General features: G+C 39.3%; 1 protein-coding gene across 1 annotated transcript in view; it reads right to left on the reverse strand.

Annotated features, from left to right (window-relative positions):
- The window catches only part of ehbp1 (EH domain binding protein 1), a 164,596-nt gene that overhangs the window by 127,599 nt on the left and 9,752 nt on the right, over positions 1-27,245 (reverse strand). Inside the window, exons 3-5 of the mRNA XM_062429954.1 lie at positions 12,273-12,330; positions 11,864-11,959; positions 7,136-7,189 (exon numbers count right to left, since the gene is read on the reverse strand). Of these exons, the coding sequence (XP_062285938.1) occupies positions 7,136-7,189; positions 11,864-11,959; positions 12,273-12,330 (208 nt within the window). The remainder of the gene's footprint in view (positions 1-7,135; positions 7,190-11,863; positions 11,960-12,272; positions 12,331-27,245) is intronic.

Consider the following 27,245-nt stretch of genomic DNA (forward strand, 5'->3'; position numbering starts at 1 on the left):
CAGATGACAGGTTGTCAAAACAGTGCGAGCAATGATTTGGCAAAGTCGGCCATAGATTTGGAAATTCGTTCTTCTTTTTCTGAGTGACATTGATGTAACGTGAGCGAAGGCGAAGTATGAATTGGGTGAGAGAGAGAGAGAAAAGGAGGAGGAGCAGAGGAGAGTGGGCCTTGGAGTGTGTATCCCTGTATAGTCAATGTATTCAGACATGATAGCTTCTCACTTTAAATACAACCGGCCTCTCTCTCTCTGTGTGTGTTTGTGTGCGTGCGTGCGTGTGTTATATAAATCCTCCCACAAAGCTTTGAAGATGAGGGAAGTTGGTCTACCATCTCCAGCTTTGGTTGATATGCAAACACAGAGAGAATACGCACAGACATACATACACACGTTAACCCCATCACGCACACAGACACACACAGAGATACACACACACACACACAAAAGAGCCTGTCAGCACAATACCTTCAAATATAGCCGTCCAATCTTTTGACTCTCTATTTGCCCACCTTTTTGATAATACGCGCCTATTTGAAAAAGGGTGAAAGGCAAGGGTAGCATGCAATTTAGAGATACTACGGTGTAGCCATTTTCAGCCTGCCACCTCTCTCTCTCTCTCTCTCTCTCTCTCTTCCCTTCTTTGCTCTCTCTCTCTCCATCTTTTGATTATGCGATTCGCTTTGGCAGACGAACAAATAGAGGAGAGAAAAAGGTAGTGTTTGACACTGCCATTTTCAATGACAAAATACAATCTAGCCAGGGCCAGTAATTCGACGGGGAGGGATTAGCCTAGCGCGAGGTTGGGCCCCCAGATTAAGACGAAGCCAGAGCACGGGGATCTTGAATTTCATCATCTCCGGCGCTCGGGCACAATGGCGTATTCTTCCCCTTTCTCCTCCGCCGTCTGATGAGGGGTCAGGAGAACTCACCTCTTCTGTTCTTCTTCTGCTTCTCCTCCTCCTCCTCCTCACTACCGCATTCATTCATCCTTCCTGACTTTATATTAGCTTAGATACCTGATTGGTGGGAGTGGGGGTGGTGGTGGTGGTGTGTGAGCAGGAGGATCTGAGCCGTCGTTTCACTCATGCACACACATGCAAAGTCAAAAGTCAGGAGAAAATATGACTAGACATATAGAGACCCTCCAGATGGTGGGATATGTTTATACAATTCGTCACACATACATCATCACAGACATACCAGCGCACAAAGATACTTTTCCTATTGACACACATTCACAGATGAACACACAGGTGACATAAAGTGGTGATCCAACAGATTAAATGGTGAATGTTTAAAAACAGGTTTGTACAGATTTTAGGGTAGACTGCCCTCTGGTGGTCAAATTATATATTGCCTTAATTTTTGCTCAGTCAGTGGTGACAAACCAAGATACCAGCAGCACTATAACAACATGTCTTAAGTGGGAGTCATGTGGGTCACCAAGGAATTACTCCCCCCAAAAATTACCCATTCCCCCTTTGAATTCAATCACTTAACACCTAATTTTTGCCATCTAAAAGTGCTGTGTTGTCTTTGTAATCACTTGGAGTCATTTTTTAAAACTTTGCCCAATGACTGCAACAAGCTCAAAGTCTCCGTCAACTAAGCAAGGGATAAACTATGGTTGCATGGCGCGTGGGATGAATGGCCAACCCCAAACTCAAGAGCTCCAGTTACTCCATCAAATGCTACTTCAAGTGACCCTGGAAAAAGCATTGCACACAACTCAGCAACTTTCTCAAAGATTGGCAGGAGGATGTTTCCTCAGTGAAAACGACACAGACTAAAGTTAGCGCAGACATTACCACTATTTTTGAGAGACTAAGGGAGGCATATGGCTGGTTAAGTGCTGACCATCTAAAGACAATGTAACAAGCTAGACAGGGCTGTAAGATGACAATCTGTAGGAATGTAGTGCTTAGTGAGTGGTTGAACATCTGAAAAATGTAGAAATTGCTAAACTTAAAAGAGACTGGGTTGGTCGAGTATTGAGTAGTTAATTTCATAATAAGAAACAAGGAGTGGCAATACTTGTGCTCAAGAAATTAACCTTGTATTGCTGAACAAACACAAGGATAATTAATGGAGAGTTATCTGTGTGAAGGCCATAATTAATAAGGTGAGGATCAATCTCTGTATACAAGGAAGGGACAATCAGATTCTGGATGTTTTACTAGATAGAACAATGTATTCTAGTAAAGTTTTAAAGGATAGACATGCAGCACATCAGCTTATAAAAGGACCTGGGGTATGGTAAATGTGTGGAGGCCGACAAATCCCAAAGAAAGAGAATATACTGTCTGCTAGCATAACCATAAAACATAATCCATAATAGTGTAATTTTTAAGATCCAAAGGAATTATTTAGTCTGTTATGGATAGTAAAACAGAGTCACAGCACTAACAGACCATCCTGTGGGGCTGTGCCTAACAATGGATGCTCAAAGAGTGAAGAGTAATAGGTGGAGACTTCTTTATTTCAAGACCCAACATTTAAACAGTTTTTATCTGAAGAACTTCAACATTTTTTCCGAGTAAACATAGGGTCTACTGAAGGGATAGGCACTGTCTCCAAGGCATCTATCAGGGGCAAAAATATTGGTGAATTGGGAATTAAGTTAAAGCAAAAGGAAAGAACTTTATCTTAAAAGTAAGGTGAGACCGTATTGAAATATCAGATAAATTGGTGGCAAGACAGTCACAACAAAGGGATATATTAATCTGGACAAGTATTGACTACGGCTAAGGAAATGAATCAATTCTTTATAAGTTCTACTCACTTCTGTATACTTCAGACACTCCTCTTTATATTGAGGAAATCAATAAGTGGTTTTGAAGGATTGATCTCCCTGGGCTGTCGTCTAATCAAGTAGAAACTTTGGACGCTCCAATTACAGTGGATGAAGTTAGAAAAGCTGTTAAATTAATGAAGTCAGGAAAAGGCTCCGGGGTTAGATGGGTTCCCTGTTGAATATTATAAAGAACTACATTGATATTCTTACACCTATCTTAACAAAAGGTATATTCTGAAGCTATATTAACAGGTGAGTTACCCAGTACATTCAATCTGGCAGGAATGTCAGTGCTACTCAAAAAAAAGGGAAGAAACCACTTGATCCAATGAGCTACAGGCTTATCGGTTTAGCAGGGGTTGATTACAAAATACTAACTAAGGTATTGGCTATACATCTAAAGCATACCCTGCTGGACATTAAACATCCAGACCAAGTTGGATTGATTGAATTTATAAGTGGAGGGTCATCCTCTGATAACATCAGTAGATTTCTTCACTTGATGGGGATAAGCAGGGAGTTGAAAGGCTTTGAACCGGGTGGACTGGAGGGTTTTTTTTTGTTGCATAATTTGAAAACTTTTGGATTTGGAGTTAGGTTTTTAAATTGGATTAGAGTGACATATGCAGACCCAAAGGCATCAGTCCTTACAAATGGGTTGATATCACCCTCCTTTAAAATGTCACAGGGTGCAAAGTTGGGGGACACGCTCTCTTCATTATTGTTTGTTATTTTTAAAAAACTTTCAGTAACTTTTAGAGCAGAGCCAGAGATTGGTGGGAATAGAGCCAGAGGAAGATATCACAAGCGGTTTCTTTATGTGGATGACGTTTTGTGGCTGTCCACAGACCCTGCCTCTTCAGCCCCTGTATTGTTGTTATACTTTTTCAAAAACATTTTCAAAGATATTGGGTTATATAATTAATCGGTGCAAGTCTGACATAATGCCAGTATCGAGAACTTGTCATAGGGTTTAATTAGTACAATTCAGATGGATGGATACAGGAATGGTATGACTTGGGATAAAACTTTGTGCAGATCTTACCAGTGCATAGCAAATTAATATGTCTCCACTACTTCTAACATCTAACGAAATTAGATAGATGAAAACTAACAAAACTGAGTTTAGGGGGAAAGATAAGCATCATAAAAATGGTAATTGCACCTCAATTGAATTACATCTCCATGATGGTGTCAGACTTTCTGTAGAAGGGGGAGAAACCCAGAATTAACATTCCTAAATTATACACTACAAGGAGTTTAGCAGAGCTGGGATTACCAGATGAAGAGCTGTGTAAGGAATATCATTTGAAATGATGAAGATAGAAAATGAACTTGCTGCCCCCTTGAGGCCAATAGAGGCATTGTCACAGAATTAACATACCCAGCATTAGTAATAAACTGATCCTGGAGCATTTGAGAGAGCGATTTATAAATTGTTACATGACACTCATCAATTTGGAACAACCCATTAATCCAAATGGGAAAAAAGTTATGTATGGGACTCATGGATGAATAAGAATCTTTAAAAAAGTAAAAAGCTTTGCAAATCTACCCTCATATATATCTCTCTGTCTCAGTCTCACATTACAAGTAACAGCGACAGTACTCAGCGATTCAACAAGAAATAAGGTGTTCTGTAGATTTAATATAACAGTTGCAAATGCATGTATACTTATATTTTTTTGTCACAGTAGTTTGCAAACACAATATTAAATCCCAGGCCAGTACAACACACTACAGCAATATTAGAACATGTCTGAGGTGAATTAGACCATTTAAGACAAAGCTACATGTTGCCTCAATGTAAGTCTAATTCATTTTTGTTTTTAAAAGCTTCCATCTAGTAAATCTGCTGCTTATAAAAGTTTATTATATATTGCTCAACATTTTTAGGCAGTTAGGATATAAAGAGAAATAATCAAGGACTGTAAATCAAATTAACAATCGCCTAAACTGCGACATTATAAGGACATGAAGTCCTGCCAATACACTTAAAAGAAAACAGCTAGAGATATATTAAGCTTTACAGAGAAGGAACAAAATTGACTTGAATTACTTTAGAATTAATTTAAAAGACAAAGCACAAAATACATGTCCTTCACTTCCTGTTTATTACTTATAATTATCTAACAGGTTTAAGAGGAAACCTTAAGTTTAGCCCCCTTAAAAGTAATTTCTAAATCAAGACAAACCCTCACCATAAAAATCACTCCTACCTATAATTTAGATTTTTCCATCGTGGCCCTCTCTCTAAATCTGAGTGTGTGAAGGTGTAAAGTTGCCTTCTTCCTCTCCTCCCTCCCTCCCTCCCTCCCTCCCTCCCTCCCTCTTTGCCTCCTCTGTGCTCTCCATTCCTGCTGTCAGGAGACTGGTTCAGCTTTGATCTTTCTGTCATTAGTCAGGTATGCAGAGACACAGGCAAACCCACAAACTCTCTCTCTGTCTTTTTTCCCTCCTTCTCTTGGTCTCTTTGTGCTCTCTCCCACGCTCTGACCAGAGAACACCAGCTGACCTGCTTGTCATCTCTGCTTTCTTTCAAAGAGAGAAAAGTAGAGTAGTTTCTGCTGTCGTTCCTTTGAGCTTGATGAGTACAGAAAGTGACAAGTGTCAAACCACTCAGCCGGTTTTCCTCGATTTCTTCCACCAACAGTCTTTTTTTTTTATAAGAGTGTTGAGGAGTCTCAGAGGCCTTTCCTTGTTGATAACTAGTGACCCTCTCTCTCCACAGTCAAAAAGTTCAGACACATCAGACTTAGCAGAAAGCTAAAATTTCCTTAAAAAGCAGTAAATCTGTTCCTAGAAAGTGTAAGCTAACTATAACTTCATAATGCCAGCAAAAGCAAAGTCAGAGCAGGTATGAATTTCTTAAATTCTTACTATTACAGCTGCTTTAGCAACACATGTAAAGGCCTGCATTTCTCAGAAAGACTGAGGCCGGCATAACATGCAACAGTTCCTTTGAATAAAACATCCTCGACACTTCATTAATTATCTTTCAAACTGTCTTCAAAACCTTGACCTGCTCAAACAAATGTGAGCAGCAGACAGAGAGAGAGAAAGAAAGAGAGAGTGAGACTTGAAGAGTTTGCACTGCATGGGGAGGTCAGGCTGTCCCTGTGATGTGTGTCGGTGTCGATATGTGTCAGTGTGGATCCCGCAGGGAGGCTCGTCCTTCAAGCTGCAGGATCAGGACAAGTACCTGTGACAGCGCAGACCCGCCCTGTTCAAGGGCCAGAGCAAGACACACTGAAGACCTAACAGACTGAAAGGTGCTGCTCTGTGGTAAATATTGATCCATGCTTTCATTACTTCGACTACAACAATTAGTAAAATGACACTGAGATACTGAGCCGTGTCAAAGTATAAATGTATTCTAATAGAGACAATATTTCTTTAAGAGTTTAGAAGACACTACATCACAGGGTTTTTTTTTACCAAAAACCTAAACAAGAAAGTACTTAGGAGCATCATGTCGCATCACTGGCTCCACAAGTAGGAAACACAGTTGCCCCATCTCCCTCTCTTTTTCTACATTCCCTCTATCTTCCCTCAATCCATCATTCCGACTCTCTCACACAGCTCTCTCATGACCACCATCTATGTTTTTTGTTATTAATCATGAATTGTGGCCTTTTAAACTGTTGTCTTTTGCTTCTGTTGCTTTAAACAGTAGTGTGACATGGCAGAAACCAAGAAAAAGGTCAGATAAATTACTTAAATTGTTGCAGTAAAATGCAAACGTTCTGAATATGTGGCACCAATAAATGAACAAGTTACTCATTTGCAAACTGTGACACGTTTCACAAGCATACCTGAAGTTTATTGCCTCAGGATGTGACCATTAAATGACGCTCCATGATTACTTGTTGAGTGTCTGTTACCAACATGAACACACACACACACACCAAGCTGTCATTGTGATCGTGAATGTATGCCAATCAATGATGCAAATCAGCACCAGTGGTTCAATCTGAAGGCGACCATCCACACAGAGAGAGGAGTGTAATAGCAGAGTTTGACCACATGGTGGCAGAAACTGCATGTGTAATGCAGAAAGGACTTACCCAGAAAACTGCTGAGAAAGAGGAATTTATGTCACATTGAAGCAATAATCACCTATATTTCCCTCTCAATGACAGTCCAGGTGCCTTTGAGCAAGGCACCTAAACCATAATGTACCCCATAGAATTAAAATGAATACAAAAATCAAAATTAGCAGTGTGCTAATACACAGATAAAGAAAGACAGAGTATAAATGCAATAATAAAGATAAGAAGAGTGAGGAGACAAAAGTGCAATTGCAAAGACACAAATATGTAGATATGATTCTGTACTCACATTTTCAATGACAAACGTCCACTCTTTGTCTTCAAACTCCTCTGCATGAGGATCCTGCAATGAAAGTGTCAAAAGGAATGCTTTAATACAGAATATGCAGTGTGGTCGTTTGATACACATAACAACTACACCCCAGGGGTCATTTTGAATTATCACACAACCCATCTCAAGCAACACTCTTTTTATACTTTATTTAGTGTCATCATTTCATTCTTCATGTAATGTAAGCTACACTTTCTTGTCAACATAAGAAATGTGTCACCCTGTAATACATAATACAGATAACATAACAGTTAAGACTTAAATGCATCAGGAAGTCAAAAAGTCAAGTTTCAGTATGAGGTGAGCGGAGTTCAAAGAGCCAATATCATAACCTGCAGGTGTGATAAAATACTGAGCAAGACGCCAATGCCACACACACACACACACACACACACACACACTACATAGATGTTGTCTTGGACCATCAGCCTAAAAATGCATTCAGTGAAACAAAAGCATGATTCAGCTGCTGTATCAGCTGATCCGTCATGCGTAGTATCCAGTCCAGATCTAAGATAGCAGTGCTGTGATCAGAGTTCAGTAACAAGTGAATTTAATATGACTTAAATATGAACTGCAGCTCATAACAGGCAATAGTTAGCCAACAATTAAACTCTGACTGTATCATTAAACATCTGCCATCTGATAAAAACCCAACCTACCAACAAAATAAGACGGTGCTGCACCTGTTTGGATGTGAATATGAGTGTGGGGGTGGTGCTTAGGGGGCCGCCTGAGTACAGAAGCTGTGATGTTTTTCCAATTTGTGAAGCTAATATGATGAAAATACTACTTTTCTATGGAGTTGACACGCCTCAGCACCGGGGAAATGTGCTGATATGTGTAAACATTTATAATACAGAACAGAAAACAGACAGTTTCAGTGACAGCTCATTTACTTTACATACATATACTCCCTCTAATCTCACTCTGCTCACCCACTGACCTGATTTATCTGTCCCACTTCCCCCCTCCTCATACATGTGTGCATACATGCAGAAATGTTTTGCATTAATCAAGTACATTTCACTCATATAGAAATGAACTATTGACTCCCTGCCTGGACTCAAAACCTGATTCTGATGTATTCATTCATTGCTTTGTGTATTTTGACTAGTTGCTTTAATTGTAATGTATAATTATATTTAATGGGTCATCAAGCTTTAAAATTAACAGAAAGGGGCAAAAAATGAACACTGGAACCCAAAACATTGAAGAACATGACATAAGAGTGCAGAGTAACACTAAATTATAGATGTTTCTCTCTCTCTTTCTGTCCGTCTTGTTTGCCTCTGTTGATATATTGTACTTCCCTTTCCGCCCCATGTGTCTCTAGGTCTTGTCTTTTTTCCTGTCTGTCTCACTGTGAGCTGATGAGAAGACAGTAATGGACACAGCGAGACAGCAGGCAGCTCTGCCTCACTGTGCACTCATGGCTAACCTTCACTGCCCTTCAGGTGCGCTCATACACACAGATCTCACACACATGTAGTGAGATCTGTGTGTGTATGTGTAGGGTAGGGTGTAGTATATTCAGACCTTCAATCACTAATCAATTCAATCAATTTTGTGTATGATTGTTGCATCCTTAGAGTGTAAGGCGCGCACGCACACACACACAGTAAGCACTTGTACTGATGGCCTTTCTTTCCGACTGCGCTTGTGACACACCCAAGGAAATCAATATTCCTGCAGTCTTGCCAGAAACACAACACAACACACACACTCACACATGTGGACACAAACACACAGCAAGCTGCACAGCTGCCTCGCCCTTCAATTTGAAATCCTCCATTATTTCAGAAGCACATTAACTGTTACTAAAAGCCAATCGAGCATGGCACTATCAGCCTTATCCAGTTTATTCTCAGCTCTCGTGTTGTCTGCAGAGTTTTAGTGCTGCTAATAAATATAATCTCCAGCTTCCTGACAGCATGCAGCTTTGTTTTCCATAAATTGTCATTATCATTAGGAGGATTTACAAAAATAAGCATCTTCTGTGCTCTTCAACAGATTATAACAAACTCACAAGCTAAAGTCTGTGAATTACAAACTAGCTGAGGTTTAAAAAAAACACCTGGCTGGGTTTAGAGGCATATTGCCAACCTTTATGTTTCACTCTGGTGGTTGGTTGGTATTAACAGTGTCTCTGCTCTCTGCACATTGCCTCTGTAGGAATCAATTCTATCTATAGAATAAGCAGCCAGCCTTTTTTAAGTTACTTTTGGACTTCTTGTTGTCTACAAAGTTCAGCTGAGGCTGCCTGCTGGTGTTCATCTCTCTGAGGTACAAGCTGCAGTACTGCTAGGCTCAGCTGTTTTCACTGCAGTGCTTCAGGCCAGACGGGGCGGTGAGAGTATTTTCAAATCACTGCTCGCGTTTGCTTTAACCTTCGAGAACAACCTGATAGTAAACTACAGAACACTAAACAAAACCGACTTTTCATGATTTGTTCAAGGACACTTCAGTACTGCGGATCCTCCAGTTAATACCCGTCTAGTCAACATACTGCATATATAATTAGAAGTTATCAGATATAGGAGTTGTACAGATTTAGACCTACATTAAGCGATGTTTTTGATAGTAATGAATCAAGTGACTCCATGTAATGTGAACAGTCACTTCTACGATTAAACCCATGGAGGAATAACACCTAATTTGGTAATTCTATCCACCTTTTAGCTCATTGTTTTGGCTTTCCACATCGCTCACAGACTGTGAATACGTCTACACTGAGCCAGCTAAATTCTGTTGTGTCCACAGCAGACGTTTCAACTCGTTTCTGCAAACACATCCGTCCACATTAAAACAGAAAAACAAGTATTTCTCCTCCTACTGGGTATTATATATATATACTGTGGAAGACAGACGAGCAAGTCAGCCACAGAAAATCAGCGAAGAAGAAACTGTATACTATTTCAATTTCCACTGTGTCTTCCTGGTATTTTGTTTATTGCAAGCAAATAACGACAATTTCAGCGAGAGAAAGGGAGTAGATAGCTGTGTTTAATTCTAAATAATCTGTCAAAGTAGACAATAAAGAGAACGACTCTTGAGTATGAAGCTATTCGCCATTGCTGTTGTATTTCTTCCTCTACTTCCAATGAAATGCTGTGCTACTGTCGCTGATATGACAGCCTTGTCTACAAAGCTTCATTTTCAGGGAAGAAAAACTTTTAGTCTGGATGAAGAAGAAAAACAAAGAGAAGAAGTACGTTTCTGAACTTAGCCGGCTTAGTGTGGATGTGGTGTGTATGGTCTCACTGCTCTCAACCCCCCTTATAAAACCGTAGGCAGCCGTTTCCTGTCAACAAGCTCAGGCAAGCTAACTGTACACTACCTGACAGTCACAAAAAACCAGCAAAGAGTCGGTTAACACCTTAGCCATAACAACCTGAAGCTGATGGTTTATCAGGCCTGTGTTTTTAAATGTGTCTCCTGGTGGTCAAGAATTGAGCAGCAGTGCCTAATTTTCAGATACAAGTGATAAAAACTGTTGTAACAAAGACAAAAAAGCTGACTGCAGAAACAGTAATATTTGATTGGTGGTTTGATATAACAGACATGGTTGAGCTTTGCCTTCGGTTTCCATACAAAAGCAGGTTTATTACTTCCTCTGGGACAGGAAGTGGAAGTGGCCCAGAATAAGAGGATACTGACATGTACACCAGTGCTACAATGGCACAGGCGTAGAAAACTGAGCCAGTACACATAAAACCATTTTCATGCATACTTTTAACTGGCAGACATCACAGGATGCTTTGGGTATCTTTACAAAAGTCTGGAGATAAAACAAAGCCTCCAAATTTTTGTAACTATAACTCCCATCTTCAATCGAGCAGTTGTAGTTGATAATGGATACATTCATGACAGGAGCGTAACAGGCTGCTAATGCTTATAAGAAGCAGAGGCATGTACAGAGGTATTTATGGCAGGAGGTCTGGTTGAGACAGTGACACAGGTAACAGGACACTGAGCTCAGAGCTGGCCTGTCAGCGCAGAGGCCAAGCATGTTTAAATAAGCCAGGCGCCGTGACAGATACGGTCTGTACAAGTGTGCCATTTACACACACACACACCTGTAATATAATATGTATAGGGGGGCTTCCGATTGCAAAATACATGTTCAAATTTCAAAATCCAATGAGTAAACCTGCCTTCACTTTCTCAAATAGTCTAAATTATTTTAATGCACAGGTCAAAATGTGTCAGGGTCGACAGTTCGGACACACACGAAAGCCAGCATTTTGAATTTGGGAAAATGAGTACTAGAGTTCCCATTAAATGTTACTAAGACATATTATGTGCAATTGTTTATCCAGTCTGAAAATAAATGCCTGAAGCACCCTCCCTGATAGCCGAACAGTTCCAGCTCATGCAATATCGGTGCAATGTCCCTGGTTAGACTCCGGCTGGGGATGTTTGTTGCATGCCATTCCCCTCTCGCTCTCGCTCTCTCTAGTTTCCTGTCTGATTCTCCACTGTCTGCTGTCTGATAAAAGGCAAAAAAATGCTCAAATGCTGGTTTTGTCCATTTACTGAGAAAAAGCAATTGGGCATTACAACAATTATTTGTATACGTTACCATGCTGCAGTCCAATGGCCAGAAGACCCTCATGTTCCTTAAACAACCTTAAACAGAGCAATGCTTGTCTCAGTGCTGATTTTAAACATCTGTAAGCTTACCTTAAAAAGAGTGACTGTTATTTCAATGTTCTCAGGTACGGGCCACACCACCACTCCTCTGTAGGGGTTTTTGATGCCTGGCTGCCAGCTGTGGGCCTGCAGTACAGAGAAATATGAGAAAAAACAAGGTATGTAAGAAATGAGTAGTGGGACATTCAACAGCGATTATTAGTTTAAATTAGTAGAAGGAAAAAAATGTAATTATAACAGTGAGAAGATTCATAACAGACAGTGACTGAGAACAAATTATATCACCATAAATGCAATGATTGGCTTGTCTACGACATCAGAAGGCAGATAACTGATGCATGCTGATGTTTGGTACAGTTGATATGCGTAAATTTACAATTCCAAGTGAGAAACCTTTAAATCTTCATTATTTCTATATTTTATTCTATCAAATACAAACCTTGGAGGATTTCCGTCGACTCCGGCGCGTCCAAACCACCACCAGTTTGTCTGGTTGCCTGAAAGAAACAGACAGAAAAGACAGATGAGTGAAAAAGGAAAATAATTTTAATCATCAATCTACCTGTCTCAGTCTCTCCTTCAACCAACATGTTAAAAAGGTATCCAGTGGAGTTTGTTTTTTACTCTAGTAGCCCTATGAAGCACTTTTTTATGAGTGGACTCCCCATTTTGTTTGACTTGTGCAATTAAAACATTTCTTTGACCTGAAGGATACACGCAGTCACCTGCAAAAGAGACTGCTAGATGAAACAAATCCACCAGCCAAGCATATATTTATATATTTTACTGGCCAAAATAATAAAACCTTTTTTTGTGGCACATATACTTACTCCTTGTAAATGCTGCCACATAATAGCTATTTAATAAACAGCAGCTAGCAGCAGACCAGCAGCAAGTGACAGTTTAATGGAGATGATGTCGTATGTGGTAAACAGTGCTGCGAAACTCAGAGAGCTCTTACAGTTTTACAGCACTGTTTAGACACACATAAAAAAAACACATATGGTGCATTTGTCTACAGTGTATGGGGACAAATGAGACTCATTTTTAATTTTAATTTCATTTTGTCACTCTGTACAGTTACAAATAAATGTAAATATTGTAAAACACTTCTGTGAATCTTACAGGGCTCAACCACATGAGTAATTTCCTCTGATCCATGATGTATTTTATTACATGTGTATTTTGGTATAAACATTTACCCGCCAGCGTGTTGGATAGCCTTCCAAGATTTACTCAGCAAACAAAAAAAACCTACCCGTATTTGGCGTTTGGCAAGGTGTTAATTTCAGCGAGTAACAATGAATATAAAACAGAACAGAAGCTCCAAAGGCCTCCTTCAGGACCGTCTGTGTGAGTGATCGGAGCCCTGTATCTAAATGCCTGACGTTTAAAACCCTGATAAGCCTACTAGAATACATGCGCGCACACACACACACACACACACACACACACACACACACACACCTGCAGTCACTCCTTGTATGAATAAATAATGAGACACAACTCAGCCCAGACTTTGTCTCTGTGGACTGCTGCAGGGACACACACACACACACGCAGTAACACACACACCCAAACTCAAGGAGGCTGAGAGTAATGAGAATTGCAGATGAATTTGCAAGATTATGGCAAAATTTGGTGTTTCTTTTGGTTTGTTAAAAGGGCCAAAATTGGAGCGCTTTGGTAGCTGAGTGGTTACCAAACATGCCACATAATCGCAGCGTCTCTGGTTCGAGTCTGGCAAGGGACCTTTGCTGCTTGTCATTCCCATCTCTCTATGCCAGCTACTATCAAATAAAAGGCAAAAACGCCCAAAAACTTAATCATTATTTTTTTTAAAGTGCTAAAATTAAAGCGCAAGGAAATCAAACTCCTCCTCACACACCTTTCTGATGTCTGACTTGTGTGTCCGACAATTTCTCTAGCTTTCTGAAAGCGCCAATCTGACATTAACAATTAAAAATTGATTAGTTGTACAGTACAGAGATGACGTTACACAACTATTTCTGTCACTTTTCATGCGTACAACCAACTGCTTAAGTATGAATGTCTTCTAGGAGAGACTGTCTATTGTTAAACCAATGCTTTTTTGGCTAGCAAAGTGGCTAAAATCTAAACTGTGCCTATTTGATATTTTAAGCTGAAATGCGTTGATTTAATCATAAAGTTGTTCTATACTACAAGTGTTGATGAAGCTTTGACTTACTTAAACTTTTTTTCCCCCTTCTCTGTGCACCTTGGAAGTAGTTGAAGTTGTGTCAGAAACCTCTACAGACCTCTACTCTGATGTGCACCATGATCACCACATTTAAACAATGTCACATCTTGCTTCTCTCTATGATTGATCAGCTATAAACACTTTTACCTTCTAACATGGTCGGATTACACATCATTCAAACTTGTTCTTCTGGATTAAAATGTGGCCCTCATCCAACTTTGACACACACATACCCACACTTTTAAAAAACCTTTAAACCTCCCTCTATAAAAGAAACTCTAAATAATGACTGAGATAAACCTGCAACTGCTTAATAAATCACATCTGACTTGCTGCTCCGCCTTGAAGTGAGAAGAAGAAGATGACAAACTGGGGACATATTTCACTCTTTATAGTCAAATTGAGAAATCATCCAAAATAGCTTAAAGCAGTTTATAGCTGGCAAGTTTGGACCTGCTTGTCTGTCATTTCTGGTGCTTTTGCTGTGTGTGGTGGTGATAGGACAGAGTAGTTATGCTGTAGATATAAAGACAATGCACTGCAATAATAACTACAGTTTTTATATTGAAAGCTCCACTTAATTAATAATGACATTTAATCTTTAATAGTAAGATTTATATTGCAGTAGGGATGCACCGATCCGACACATCAGTCAGTCAGTGATCTTATTAGGAGGACAGGCATGATGTGACTGATTCATATTAAATACAGTGTGTGTCTCTGCTCTCTGCTCTATATTACATTCATTCATTTTTGTGAAATTCACATTCACAAGAATCTACCCCTCGTGCTTTTGAGCAACCCGCTTCAGCTCAAGGGCTGAGTCTGATCTTTGACCTCATAATGGAGAAAAGAAAGAAAGCAAATTGCCCTTCAGGGATCAATTAAAACCAATTAATTCTGCTCTGTTTATGCTTTGTCAGAGTCTGACTTATAACTTGTCCAGGCAAATATTAGTTTAGGTGTAAAAGCAGACCATTAACAGAAAGGCTAATGATATATCTGAGGTAATTTAAAAATAATTCATCATTACACTGTTTGTTCACAAGAGAACTCCGACAAGTCTATTTCCCCACTGTAAAAAGTCCATTTTCCCCGATTGTTACTTTAATGAATGTTGTGTGAAAAATTTAATAAATTCACAAAAATAAATAAATATTGGCCACAAATCCAGTCTCAATCAGGCCAAAACTTCAACATATTCACTGACACAGATATATATCTTGTATAGTTACATCATCACCATGTTTTCCTTTTTGGTCTGGTATCCAGCTCTTATGATACATCGATCATGACAAGCTGCCAAAAAACCCCCCCACCAAAAAACTAAGGTGAAGTCACCTGATTACATAATTGTGCATTTATATGTGTCAACAAGTAGGAGGTGATGTTGAACTGCTCTTTACGTCTATCTGTGGAAATATTCCCACACCAATGATGTTGGATTAGTTAGTTATTTGTGGGGTTTTTTGTAGCATTAACCACTGTGAGGTTAACACTGAGTTTATGTGTGCACGGGGCTCTTACGTCAAAGAGTCACGAAGAACAACAAGCCGGGCAGCCGGTCTAGGAAAAGAATGACTGACTGTATATGACAGAGAGAGAAGAAGAGAGAAGAAAAGAGAGAGAGGAAAGAGAGAGAAGAGGAAAGAGGAGGCGAGAGAGAGAGAGAGGGAGAATGACGAGTCTTGAGGAGAGGCTTTCGACATAGAGAAGCTATTGTCCAAACAGCGCAGGCCAAAACCAGAGAGAGCATGCACAAAATATTACCCTGTGTTTTCCTCCCTTTGTACAGTACGCTCTGTGCTATGAGAAAAATTGAAACCATTTGTCTCCGGAGGCTAACTGACTTCTGCACACTTTTTTTTTTCTTTTCGGTTTGGCTCTCCCTCTCTCTCTCCCTCATGTTTCATGTTTCGCTTCTTCGTCCTGTTAAAAGCTGCGTGTATAACAGGAATCAATGAGCCATCGGAGAGGAATGCCACAACAGAAGAGACAAACATGTTGAAGATGGCAACAGAAAGCCCTGAAGAAATGAAGAAAAGACGCCAACGCTAACACTAAAAGCTGTGTTAATGTTAAGGCTTTCAAGTTTACACTAGATTAGAGGTTAAGTTTAGGTAAGAATTAGATATAATATGGCAGTAAATATGAGTTTCTTTATAATAATCTGGTTTAAACTGAGAAGCTCAGACTGTTTCACAACATTTTAAAGTAAATAGGTTTTCTAGGAATTGGAACAAACAAAGTATTTTACGCTCTTATGATTTTAAGAGCAACTAAACACTTGAAGCTTGAACACGCCCCCTTAAAAAATTAAAAAATCTTTCCATAATCCACACTTAAAGTCCACGTTCATGGCAGATTTTCTTCTTTTTTTCTATATTTACAATCCAAAAAAAACTTTCCCATAAGTAAGTATGGTGAGGGGGGGGTGTTGGAGGTAGGGAGTGTCTTTTCTTTTCTTTTTTTAGGGGCCCAGAGGATTGAATTACTCGATTTTTCTCTGAGAAAAAGGAAGAAATAACATCTGTTGTAATGAACACTGCAGTCTTAAACCAAGATCAAATGATAGTGAACTACCTGTAGTAACTGAAAAAAGTGGATTTAGTGAATGTGAGCTCCTCTTACATTTAACAAACATAATTTTTACCCTGATTACCTCTGTATTATGCTGTCAAGAGCTGCAATAATGAATTAATTAGTTGACAAATATGAAATGAATTGCTTATGTATAGTCAAATAATCATTTTGAGTCATTTGTTAAGGAAAAAATCTCAACATTTTAGGATTCCAGCTTCTCAAATGTGAATACTTTCCGGTTAATTTAGTCTTCTGCGACAGAAAAATGAATATTTGGATGGTAGACTGTTGTGGACAAAACAAGACATTGAAAGGATACCACCTGAGGCTCTAGGAAACAGTAATTGACTTTTTTAGGCACTTTACAGACACAACTAATCAATGAATTGAGAAAATAATTAACAAAATGAATCGATAATGAAAATAATTGTCTGCCTGTACAAAAAAAAACAACTATCGGCCCCAATAATAGCCGGTCTTTGGTGTACAGCTCTGTTAAGATAGGAATAAAAATAAAGTAAGATTGTATATTGTGTGTGTGTGTTGTAAAAAAGATGGGGCAGACAGATAGTAGAAAGTGGGTCAGCAGGCTCAGCAGGGGCTTGGGAGTAGAGAGCCCCCCTGAGATTGACACAAAACACAGATAAACCCTCCTCCAACATTTACATTAAAAGGCGTTTAGCTGCAGCTCTCATCCTGACAAAAAACCTGCAATTACTGAGCGTGATGGTATTCGACGTTTTCACAACACAAAATACAAGACGCCACCAGCCTGCAGTTACATGTTTTATGTTCACAAACACTAACTAATAGCTACATTAGCAGCTACAGACTCTTTACCAAGCAGGCAGATCTTTATAATTGGCATTTTTCTCCTTTATAATGCACGCTGTTGTGAGTTTGACTGCCTTATTGATAACCCCACGCTTCAATTCACCACTTATTTAGACAACCCATTAATTTAGCTGTGATATTATAAAAAAAACAAAGTCACGCAACTTAAATGTGCTTGTTGTAAAAACACTGGAGGGTGTGAGGTAGAGTAGAGGGAGTGTCAGGATGTTGCAGCTGTCCTATCTTTCCTGTATGTAGGAGGAAGGAACCACTTTACATTTGATGTGATGGCCCCCACACTATCATTACATGTGCACACACACACACACACACACACACACACACACACACACACACACACACACCAACTATATACATAGAGCGTAACGAACCCAAACACACAAGCAAGGGGTAGGTATCAGTTTAGGGTTATGGTTAGCAATAAAAACAAGCTTCCTGTTTGTAAATCTTACATACTGTGTTCATATCCAGACTCATAATTACTCTATACACCAATTCACATTCATACATTTCCTATTAATAAATGTTTAATTAATTAATTATTGAAAAAAAAAAAATACATTCACAATCACTATTTTATGGTCCAGGAGAATATTTTATAGAATATGATGAAGACAACATGTTTGAATGCTCAGTTTTGAATTTTTTTCTTTTTTTTTTTTTAAATAATGCATTTTATTTTTTATTTTTGTATACCGTGGGTCACATTAGGAAAGGTAAGATAGAGGAAATGTGTATATGGTGTATCAAATTTGACCCTGAACAGTATGTGGGGGTTAAAAACACACAATAGTGACCAAATTCCAAGAAGATAAATAATTACACAATTCAATTCACTTAAATGACCACACAGCTAAACCGATTCGAGTTAGACAGCACAATTTCCAGTAACTGCAAAATATATGGATTTTTTTGTTTTTGTTTGATTGTGTGTCACTGTGCATCTCTCTCCTCTTTCCCTCTTCTCCTTCTCTCCCTCTCCCTTTCTCTCTCTCTCCCTCAATGCCCACTTAGAGCCCGGTTCTTCTTGAGGTTTCTTCCCGTTAAAAGACGAGTTTTTCCTCGCCAAGTGTTTGCTTATGTGGGAATGTTGGGTGTCTTTAAATTAAATTAAAGAGTATGCTAGACCTGCTTTATGTGTAAAGTGCCTTGAGATGACCTTTGTTGTGATTTTGCAATATATAAATAAATAAATAAATAAATAAATGTTTTTCTCAGTTATTATTCCACTTAAATATAATATGAAACATAAGTGGCAGATAAGATAAATAATCTGCAGCCTTGTTATTTTAAAAAGGTAACTTCATAAATTAAGGAATTCATTTGAAAGCATCTTACATTCTCCTGTCTGAATGAGAATAAACTGAAGGGGAGGCAGAGTGCTCCACTGTGTCGTTATTAATATCATAATGTCTCCAGCAGTGGAGAGCAGCCTCTCTGCTGTGCCGTTAGCTCCGGGGAAAGACATCGCTGTCCGAGACACTGAGCAGTCACAGGGTGTTTTGAGGTGAGACAGACTGAGTGCAGAGTTATTTTAGGGCTGGGTGATATGGGCAGAATCAAATATCACAATATTTTTGACCAAATACCTCGATATCGATATTTTGACAATATTGTAGGGATGACTGTTGGTGCTTTCACTAAATATTTACACAATGAGATTTTTTGATAAATAATCATCCGTAATGTGGATATAATGATGGAGAGGATAAAGGCAGTCTGTTAAGCTCAGAAAGTTTAATTTTCACTGTAACGCAGCCTTTAAAAGCAGGAAAAGACACTTATTAGATATCGTGATATTACGATATCCAAAATCTAAAACAATATCTATAAAATATCACGATATCGATATAATATCGATTTATTGCCCAGCCTTAACTAAGACTAGTCAATTCCTCAAAATAAAACTACTTAATCACTTGTTAAACTTACTAAATCTAAACTGAAATAATAAAAAAAAAAAAACTGAAAAACTAAAGAAAATTAAAACTGTAAACTAAAACTATATTAAACTATAATAAGAAACTATAATAACCCTGGTGGCATGCTTTTTGCAGAGAGAGAGAGAGAGAGAGAGAGAAAGAGAGATGGACAGGAGCTATAATCGTATAATCGTTGATCACAATGAGGTAAATGAATTTGGAAGATTGTCAGCAAAAGAGAGAGGATGGAGGAGGCATGTGAAGTGTGTGTGTGTGTGTGTGTGTGTGTGTGTGTGTGTGTGTGTGTGTGTGTGTGTGTGTGTGTGTGTGTGTGTGTGTGTGTGTGTGTGTGTGTGTGTGTGTGTGGTTGGAGGCAGGCGACTGAAAGAGGATACTGTATCATTCGATCAACTAAACGCTGACATTACTCAGAGGAGGAGGAGGAAGAGGAGCTTTCACGTCTATCTGTCAATCAGACGTTACAGCAGAGGAAGATGTAGATTTGTTCTGCTGTAATACAACGGTGGTGAGATCCGAAACATCACAGACTACAGTGTCTCTCTCTGTGTGTGTGTGTGTGTGTGTGTGTGTGTGTGTGTGTGTGTGTGTGTGTGTGTGTGTGTGTGTGTGTGTGTGTGTGTGTGTGTGTGTGTGTGTGTGTGTGTGTGTGTGGCATAATAAAACAGAATCTCTGCTGTAATCTCTCAGGCTAATACCACAGACTGCGCCACTGCAATGCATGAGAGGATACTGTCTTATAGTCTGATTTTAGAGAGAGAGAGAGAGAGAGAGAGAGAGAGAGAGAGAGAGAGAGAGAGAGAGAGAGAGAGAGAGAGAGAGAGAGAGAGAGAGAGAGAGAAAAGAAAAAAGGAAAGAGGAGAGAAAAGAGATGGATTTTACAGTTAAAAAATCTTTCGCTATGTGTTATTATTGAATGTGTTAATTTCACGACTAATTATTAATGTTAAGAATTATACAATTATAGCCTATGAAATCATTTTAGTTCATTTTTTGAACATTATACACTAAAATATTACAATTTGCCCCTATAAATAGCGGGTATTGTGTATAAATAAATGCAAATAGATATATAAGTTTATTTTGTATGGAAGTGCACTTTATTAAATATTGTTGTTTACTCTGACCGCTGGCATAATGCACCATCCTAGAGGAAAGGGTAGTGCACTAGTGGCTGAGTTTAGATCCAGACTATGTATACTCGTCTCGCCTGAGGTTTCCACCACTATGAATCGGTGCAGATACTGTCTTTTTCCTTGTATGGGCGAAAGATTTTAGATAAGTGGTGTCATATAACTTCCACTACCTTGGTTAGCGTTGGTATGCTTGTTATGTCTTTCCAAAATGTTGGTCCACTTTGTTCTGGTATTGCTCTGCAGTGTGTGTGTGTGTGTGTGTGTGTATGCTTTTTTTCTTTTTCCTATGAAGAAACTTGTGATATAAAGCTGTTTAAGATTATAAGATTTCAAACTTCATCAGTAAGTAAAAAACAAAACAAAAAAGCAACTCATACTCTGGGAAATCCTGTGAAAGACGACCACAGCTATAACCGCCCGGTGCCAAAGTGCAGTCAAAATGAAATAAAATACACATTACAGATATTTTTAAAGTACTATTTACTCAAAAACATGAAAGCCCCAATCTGGAAAAGCTTACAAAAAACAAAAATAAACAACAAAAAAAGAATAGATAGAAAATTGAACACTTAAATCAGCACTTTTTTTTAAATCTCAGGGACTTTATTTAACTTTAACATAACATAACATAACTTTTATAATTCTATTGTTGTATTGTTTTTTAAGTAAAATGTCTGTCTTTAATGTTATTTAAATGATGTCTTCTTTCATTATGCCTTCCAGAAATGTTATGGTAAAAATTACAATAAACAGATTAGATTAGATTTGATGAGTTGATGAGTGGGAAGAAGAGAGGAATGAAACAAAGATAAAAGAAGAAGAAGAAGAGAGGGAGGGAGGAAGAGGAGGATACACTGAGAGTAGGCGAGTAGGCGTAGCTCTCAGTTTGCTGTGCTATCAGTCAGACAGCGGCCTTTCCTATCAAGACAGACGCAGCAGCGCAAACACAATCTGTGTCACTGTCACACTCCCGACCGCCTGATAAACTAAACACACACACACACACACACACACACACACACACACACTACAGTACAGTACAGTACAGCACTGTACATGAGGTGGTGAAAGGGCTTTTTCCATTTACAGTAACTCTGTGTAATGCAGTTCAGTGATCATGAAGGCAAAACGCATTTAAATTTAAATTTCTACTTTGACATACATTTTTTATTTCCTTTCTTATTGCATGCTTTCTGATTTTATCAATGTTCTACCAAGAAAAACTCAATAAATTTGCATCTATGTTCATATTTCTCAGCTTCAAGATTTTGATACTTTGAACTGTTTAAGATGAGTTCTTTTTCCATGAGTTTCTATCACATCTCACCAGCATTAGATATCTATTTTGTCTCGAGACTGAATTTTAATATTCCTGCTCAGTGAAGCTTCAAGACTCCGGTGGAGGCCGCGTCTTGTTTAAACAAGAAGAGCGCTGAGCGTAAAGAAGAGGAAGAAGAAGAAGAAGAGGAAGAAGATGATTATGCAGCAGGAGTGGTTTGAGACATTTTACTGTGGGTGTTTTCTTCTCCGCTGTGAAGACTTGTCACCATTTGAACCCACCGTAAACAACATGTTCCTACTGGTCTTTGACAAGGACAAAAAACCTCCCAAAAAATGACCTCATACACTAAAAACAGACAGTTTTTAAGCCCACATGACTCATAAGGTACAAACTGGGAGCAGCAAGATTTTACATTCTGTTTTTTAAGACGTGGGGATCCAGGTGGATTTACAGATATTAAGAGTAACAATTATACTAGAAATGGGTGTCACTGAGTTTGCTTGACCTCCAATTATACAACAATCAGTCTGTGTGTGTGTGTGTGTGTGTGTGTGTGTGTGTGTGTGTGTGTGTGTGTGTGTGTGTGTGTGTGTGTGTGTGTGTGTGTGTGTGTGTGTGTGTGTGTGTGTGTGTTTATGCGGTGTAACCTAAAGCTGGGTCAATGACACAGAGTTAACACTGAGAGCACTAAAGCCAGACTGGAGTGAAAAGCAGCTCGCTAATCAGCTTGTTTGATTGTGCTCGTTTCTGTTGGTGTGTGTATAAATGTTTGGCAGCTTGTGGAGGCAGGACTGCTGTCTGTAACTGGACTAAAGAATAACTAATAAATAATTAGGATGAATGCATGGAGTGTGTGAGCAGGTGTATGTACGTGATATTTGAACATCTTTTCAGCCTTTTCATTTCATTTTCCTTGATTCAAAACACTTAAAAAGGTCAATTAAACTATCAAAATGGCATAAAAAGCTACTTAAAATGAATGTAGTGTTGAAAAGGGTTACAAAAAACAGGTTTTATCAGATGGGTCGAGGATTTAATCACTGCCACAGCCAGTGTGACATTTTTAAAAGCAAGAAAGCTTAAGCACTATAACATTTGGACTTATTAATTTGAGGAGATAAGGTTGACTCTCTCTTTTTCTGCCGATTCAATTTTATTTTCCTGTATTCAAATATTTAAAAAGGTCAATTAGACGAGCAAAATGGCATAAATAGCTACTTTAAGTGAATGTAGTGAAGGAAAGGGTCAAAAAGGACAACTGTAATCAGCGTGACATTTTTTAAAGGACATCAGGTGACTGTTATTTCTTATTTTTCCCACTTAAACCTTTTTCTTCTATACGCTTTAAGGCTAAATTGAGGATTATGACTGCTGCTTAACACATTTCTCCAGTCCTTATTGCCTGACTGGATTTAGCTGCGTCACTATAACTACTTTGATAAAAACTATTGTTAACATCAATACTGTACCTGATGTGACAAACACGTCTACAAAAAGGTGCGGTGTGAATTGGGACCAAACAATCTTTTTCTAGACGTTAGCAGACTTCATCATCCCCCCCACCCCCACCGCGCCCCAACTGAGGGTCTGAAGACTTTGAAGCATGAAGACTCTCTTTTTGAAGCAGCTGTATTTTATATTCAGCGAGTGAGCAGCCCCGGTTTGTTTCAAGTTTGGCTGCGTGTTATTTTTTGAGAAGTTTTGCTTATAAAAAACCAGCACAGAGACACTCAAGAGCTGCAGAGAAAGGCTGACTGGAAGGGGTCAAGTGTGGCCAATTATGGGTCCCGCATGGCCGAGGGGAGAGAGACAAGGTGAGAGCGAGTTACTGGTGATAAAAGCAGGTAAGGATGGATGGATGAAAGTGAAGATCAGAGACTCCCAACCTGCCTGGAGGGGGATGGAGGTCAGGAGAGTGTTATTTAAATCTTATCCCACGAGAAAGCATATAGGGAGCGAGAGAAGAGGCAACTGTCAAAAAAAACAAGGACTTTTAAAGTGGTGATGACTGACAGCCGAGAAAAGAGAATAAAAGCTGACACGACTGTCAGGACTGACTGACGGGTGAAGAGGGGAAACTTTCTCCAAAAAACTGCAAAAGAAACTCTGAACTAAGACTGTGAAGTGGACCCAGTTCTAAAAATCAGCATTTCCCATTAAGTATATAGATAGAGTGTCGCAGCTCGCCATAGTCTAATTTGTGCCGCTAATTTGTAGGAAAAGATATTTACCTAAAAAAGTCAAAATCTAACAGTATTTTAAATGTTCCTACGTGATGAACTAGTTAAACTTGGATAATCAATTCTGCTTTCTTTTTTTCAGAGTTTAAATATTGGCATTAGTCTTAGTGGGTGTGACCTTTTTGCTGTGTCATTACCTATACAAACCCATAGTTAAATTACTAAAGATGCTTTAAGAGAAGTGCACACACACACACACACACACACACACACACACACACACACACACACACACACACACACACACACACACAGGGAATAGTATGCATCTTCTAGTCTGGTTGCTTTCATTTACTGGCTTGTCTCCAGCGTTCTTTCATTCCTCCATTATCACTTTCACAAAATTTCTGCAGTGGTGGGAGAGTCCCTTCCTAATATTATAACTTTATGTCTGAGAAAAGGCCTCTGAGGTGACGCTTAAAGCAAACTAATTAAGTCTTTCCGCTGTTAAACCCTCACGAGAAAAGAAACAGATCATCAACAAGTGAAACTCTAATGAAAACTTTGGCTCGGTCTTTGGCTCGGTCGTGATTTCACTATTTCACTGATTGAATTAACATAAAAATATAGAAAAAAACAAAAGGAGAACAAAGGAAAAGAAGGGATTAGAAACACAATGACACAAAAAGACAGTTAAAAAAAGGGTAAAACGCTGTAGTAAAAACATACAGCTCAGTGCCACTCAGTGAACGCCTCGGGGAGAGATCAGACACAGTAGGAACCACTGAGATTATGTGTTCGGCAGCATCTCTGTAATAAAGAGGGAATAATAGGAAGAAGGGAAGAGGTGAAGTGGGGTAATAAAAATCCCTTCTTCCTCCCTCAATTGCTACTATCATTATACTAGAGACTGAGCAGCAGCAGAGAAACAAGAAGGACAGCAACATCAATTTCTTAAGGCGACGTTTCAGCTTCAGAAGGGATTATAATTAAGTTATTTAACCTGACTAATGAAGACTGGATGGAGGGAATAAATTAATAATAATAGAACGGGAAGGTTTTAAGTTGCTCCCTTCATCCTGTTTCTTTCTTTGGTCAGTTTCAGGATCTCCAGCAGCTTCAGATAACCTTAACCCTTAAATTTGACTGTTTATAAAGCATATAAAATGTACAAATTATCACCCAACTCTGTGTTAGACCTTTTTTAGTAAAGTTCATTTCAACTGAGGTTTTACACATATGTTTTTGGAAATTATGGTCAATACGCCTCATTTAAATGAAAGTACACCTCATTTTTGAGCAAAGAAAAAGCTGAAATTATGAATTATTTTAACTAAACTGAAGATATGTTGATGGATTATCACGGGCTAGTATGTGTCAAAGTCAGGATACTCAAATGTTTTAATGGCAGCACATAATCAAAGTCAAATTTGACCTGAGAAGACAATAGACGCCATACATTTTAAAAAGTACTGTTGAGTATAGATACCGGTACAGGTACAAATGTTAAAGGTACCCAACCCTGATCACCACCAAATTCTCAAAACTCTAAGAAGGCCGGTACGAGGATAGGGACTCTGCTGGGCTGCAGAAACCACACAAGCTGCTTCACAGAAGAAGAGATGCTACCAGAGAGAGAAAAAAAACTCCTGTTATTACCAGAGAAGGAAACTAAATATTTACCCGACAGCTGTGGCAAGCTGCACATCCTGAAATCCACCTACAAGAAGTACAAGAGTCTCCAAAATGTGACACTAGTATACTCTGGGGGGAGCTTGTGGTGTTGGTGTTGTTCTTTTGCCACCCTGACTGACACACACACACACCCACACACCCACAGACGCTGCAGCACCGCTCTGCAGGCTGATAAATGATGAGCGGTCTCCGGGGGGCGTGTTTGTGTGTCTGTGTGTGTGTGTGTGTGTCTGTGTGTGTGTGTGAGCTTCTTCTCGCCTGACAGCAGCAGAGACAGACACACCAGCAGAGTTTTCATCACATTTAACACCCCATTGACTGCTTCACAACCCTGCAATGTTTCCTATCTCTTGGTGTTTGTGTGTGTGTGTGTGTGTGTGTGTGTGGTAGGGAGGGTGTGTGTGTGTGTTAGAGCCCGTTTTGTGTCCGTAATTGCGGCACAGCAACAACTACACTTGGCTGGATTCCACTGCATTAACCGGAAAGAGGGGAAACAGAAAGAAGTGATGGGAAGGGAAGGGAAGGGGAGGGAAGGGGAGGGGAGGGGAGGAAGAGAGAGAGAGGGAGAGATCAAATTATCAGGAGATGAAGAAACAAAAAAGGAAGGAGGGAGGGAGAAGAAGAGGAGATGAGAGATGTAAGAAACAGAAGCATTAATGTTGGATGCCGCCCTAGTAGTAGGTTTAGTGCAAGAAAGGGAGGGAGGGAGGGAGGAGGAGGAGGAGGAGACGAAGAGCTGCAGGCTGCACTGAGAGGACGAGTTAAATCCTCAGCACATTATAATTAAAGAAGTGATGAGCCAGATGACACAAATCACAACTCAAGTCAACTATGAAAAAAAACACATGTTCAGCCTGGTTTTGGCATTTTTTATTGACGTGAGCTCAGTTTAAATGGTCCAAAATATTTGAACTAACCCACAAAAACTAACATAAATGAGTGACTTAAGTGTTGATAAGATTATAATTCGTTTTTAAAGAAACCACACATATGAGCAATGTAATTATTAAACTCCAGAGGAACCTCAAACCGCAAAAATGGTATTTCAGTGACAACCGAGATTTAGTGGTTTCTTGCAGCAGACTGTCATCTCCTCCTCCAGCCAAAACTTTAACTCAGGAATGTGTCATGGCCTCCAAATTTGAATAGAGCGGACGGCCACGTCAGACAAAGTTGGCAGCAGCAGGAGGAAGAAGACGATACTTCTCTGGCTTCTTTAGCTTCTCTGGCAGAGACGCGATGGACGCTTGCCTAATGCACACATGCTCGACAGAAGACAACATGTCACAGCCTGACACGCGCTGGTCACTTTCACTCTCATAGTGAGCCGTTTGTCAGCTGGAGCACCGACGCTAAGACTGACAGCTCTTTTAAAAGGAGATTTGACACTAATTTACACATTTTTGGCTTCAATTTAGAATGATAATAATATAATGAGGGAGCAGTGTTTTGCTCAAGGACACATTTAAGCTGGTTAATACATAACAACTACTGGCCAAAAGCTTCAAAGATTGACCTTT

The sequence above is a fragment of the Scomber scombrus genome, chromosome 12 (genome assembly GCF_963691925.1).
Source record: "Scomber scombrus chromosome 12, fScoSco1.1, whole genome shotgun sequence".
Lineage (NCBI taxonomy): Eukaryota > Metazoa > Chordata > Actinopteri > Scombriformes > Scombridae > Scomber > Scomber scombrus.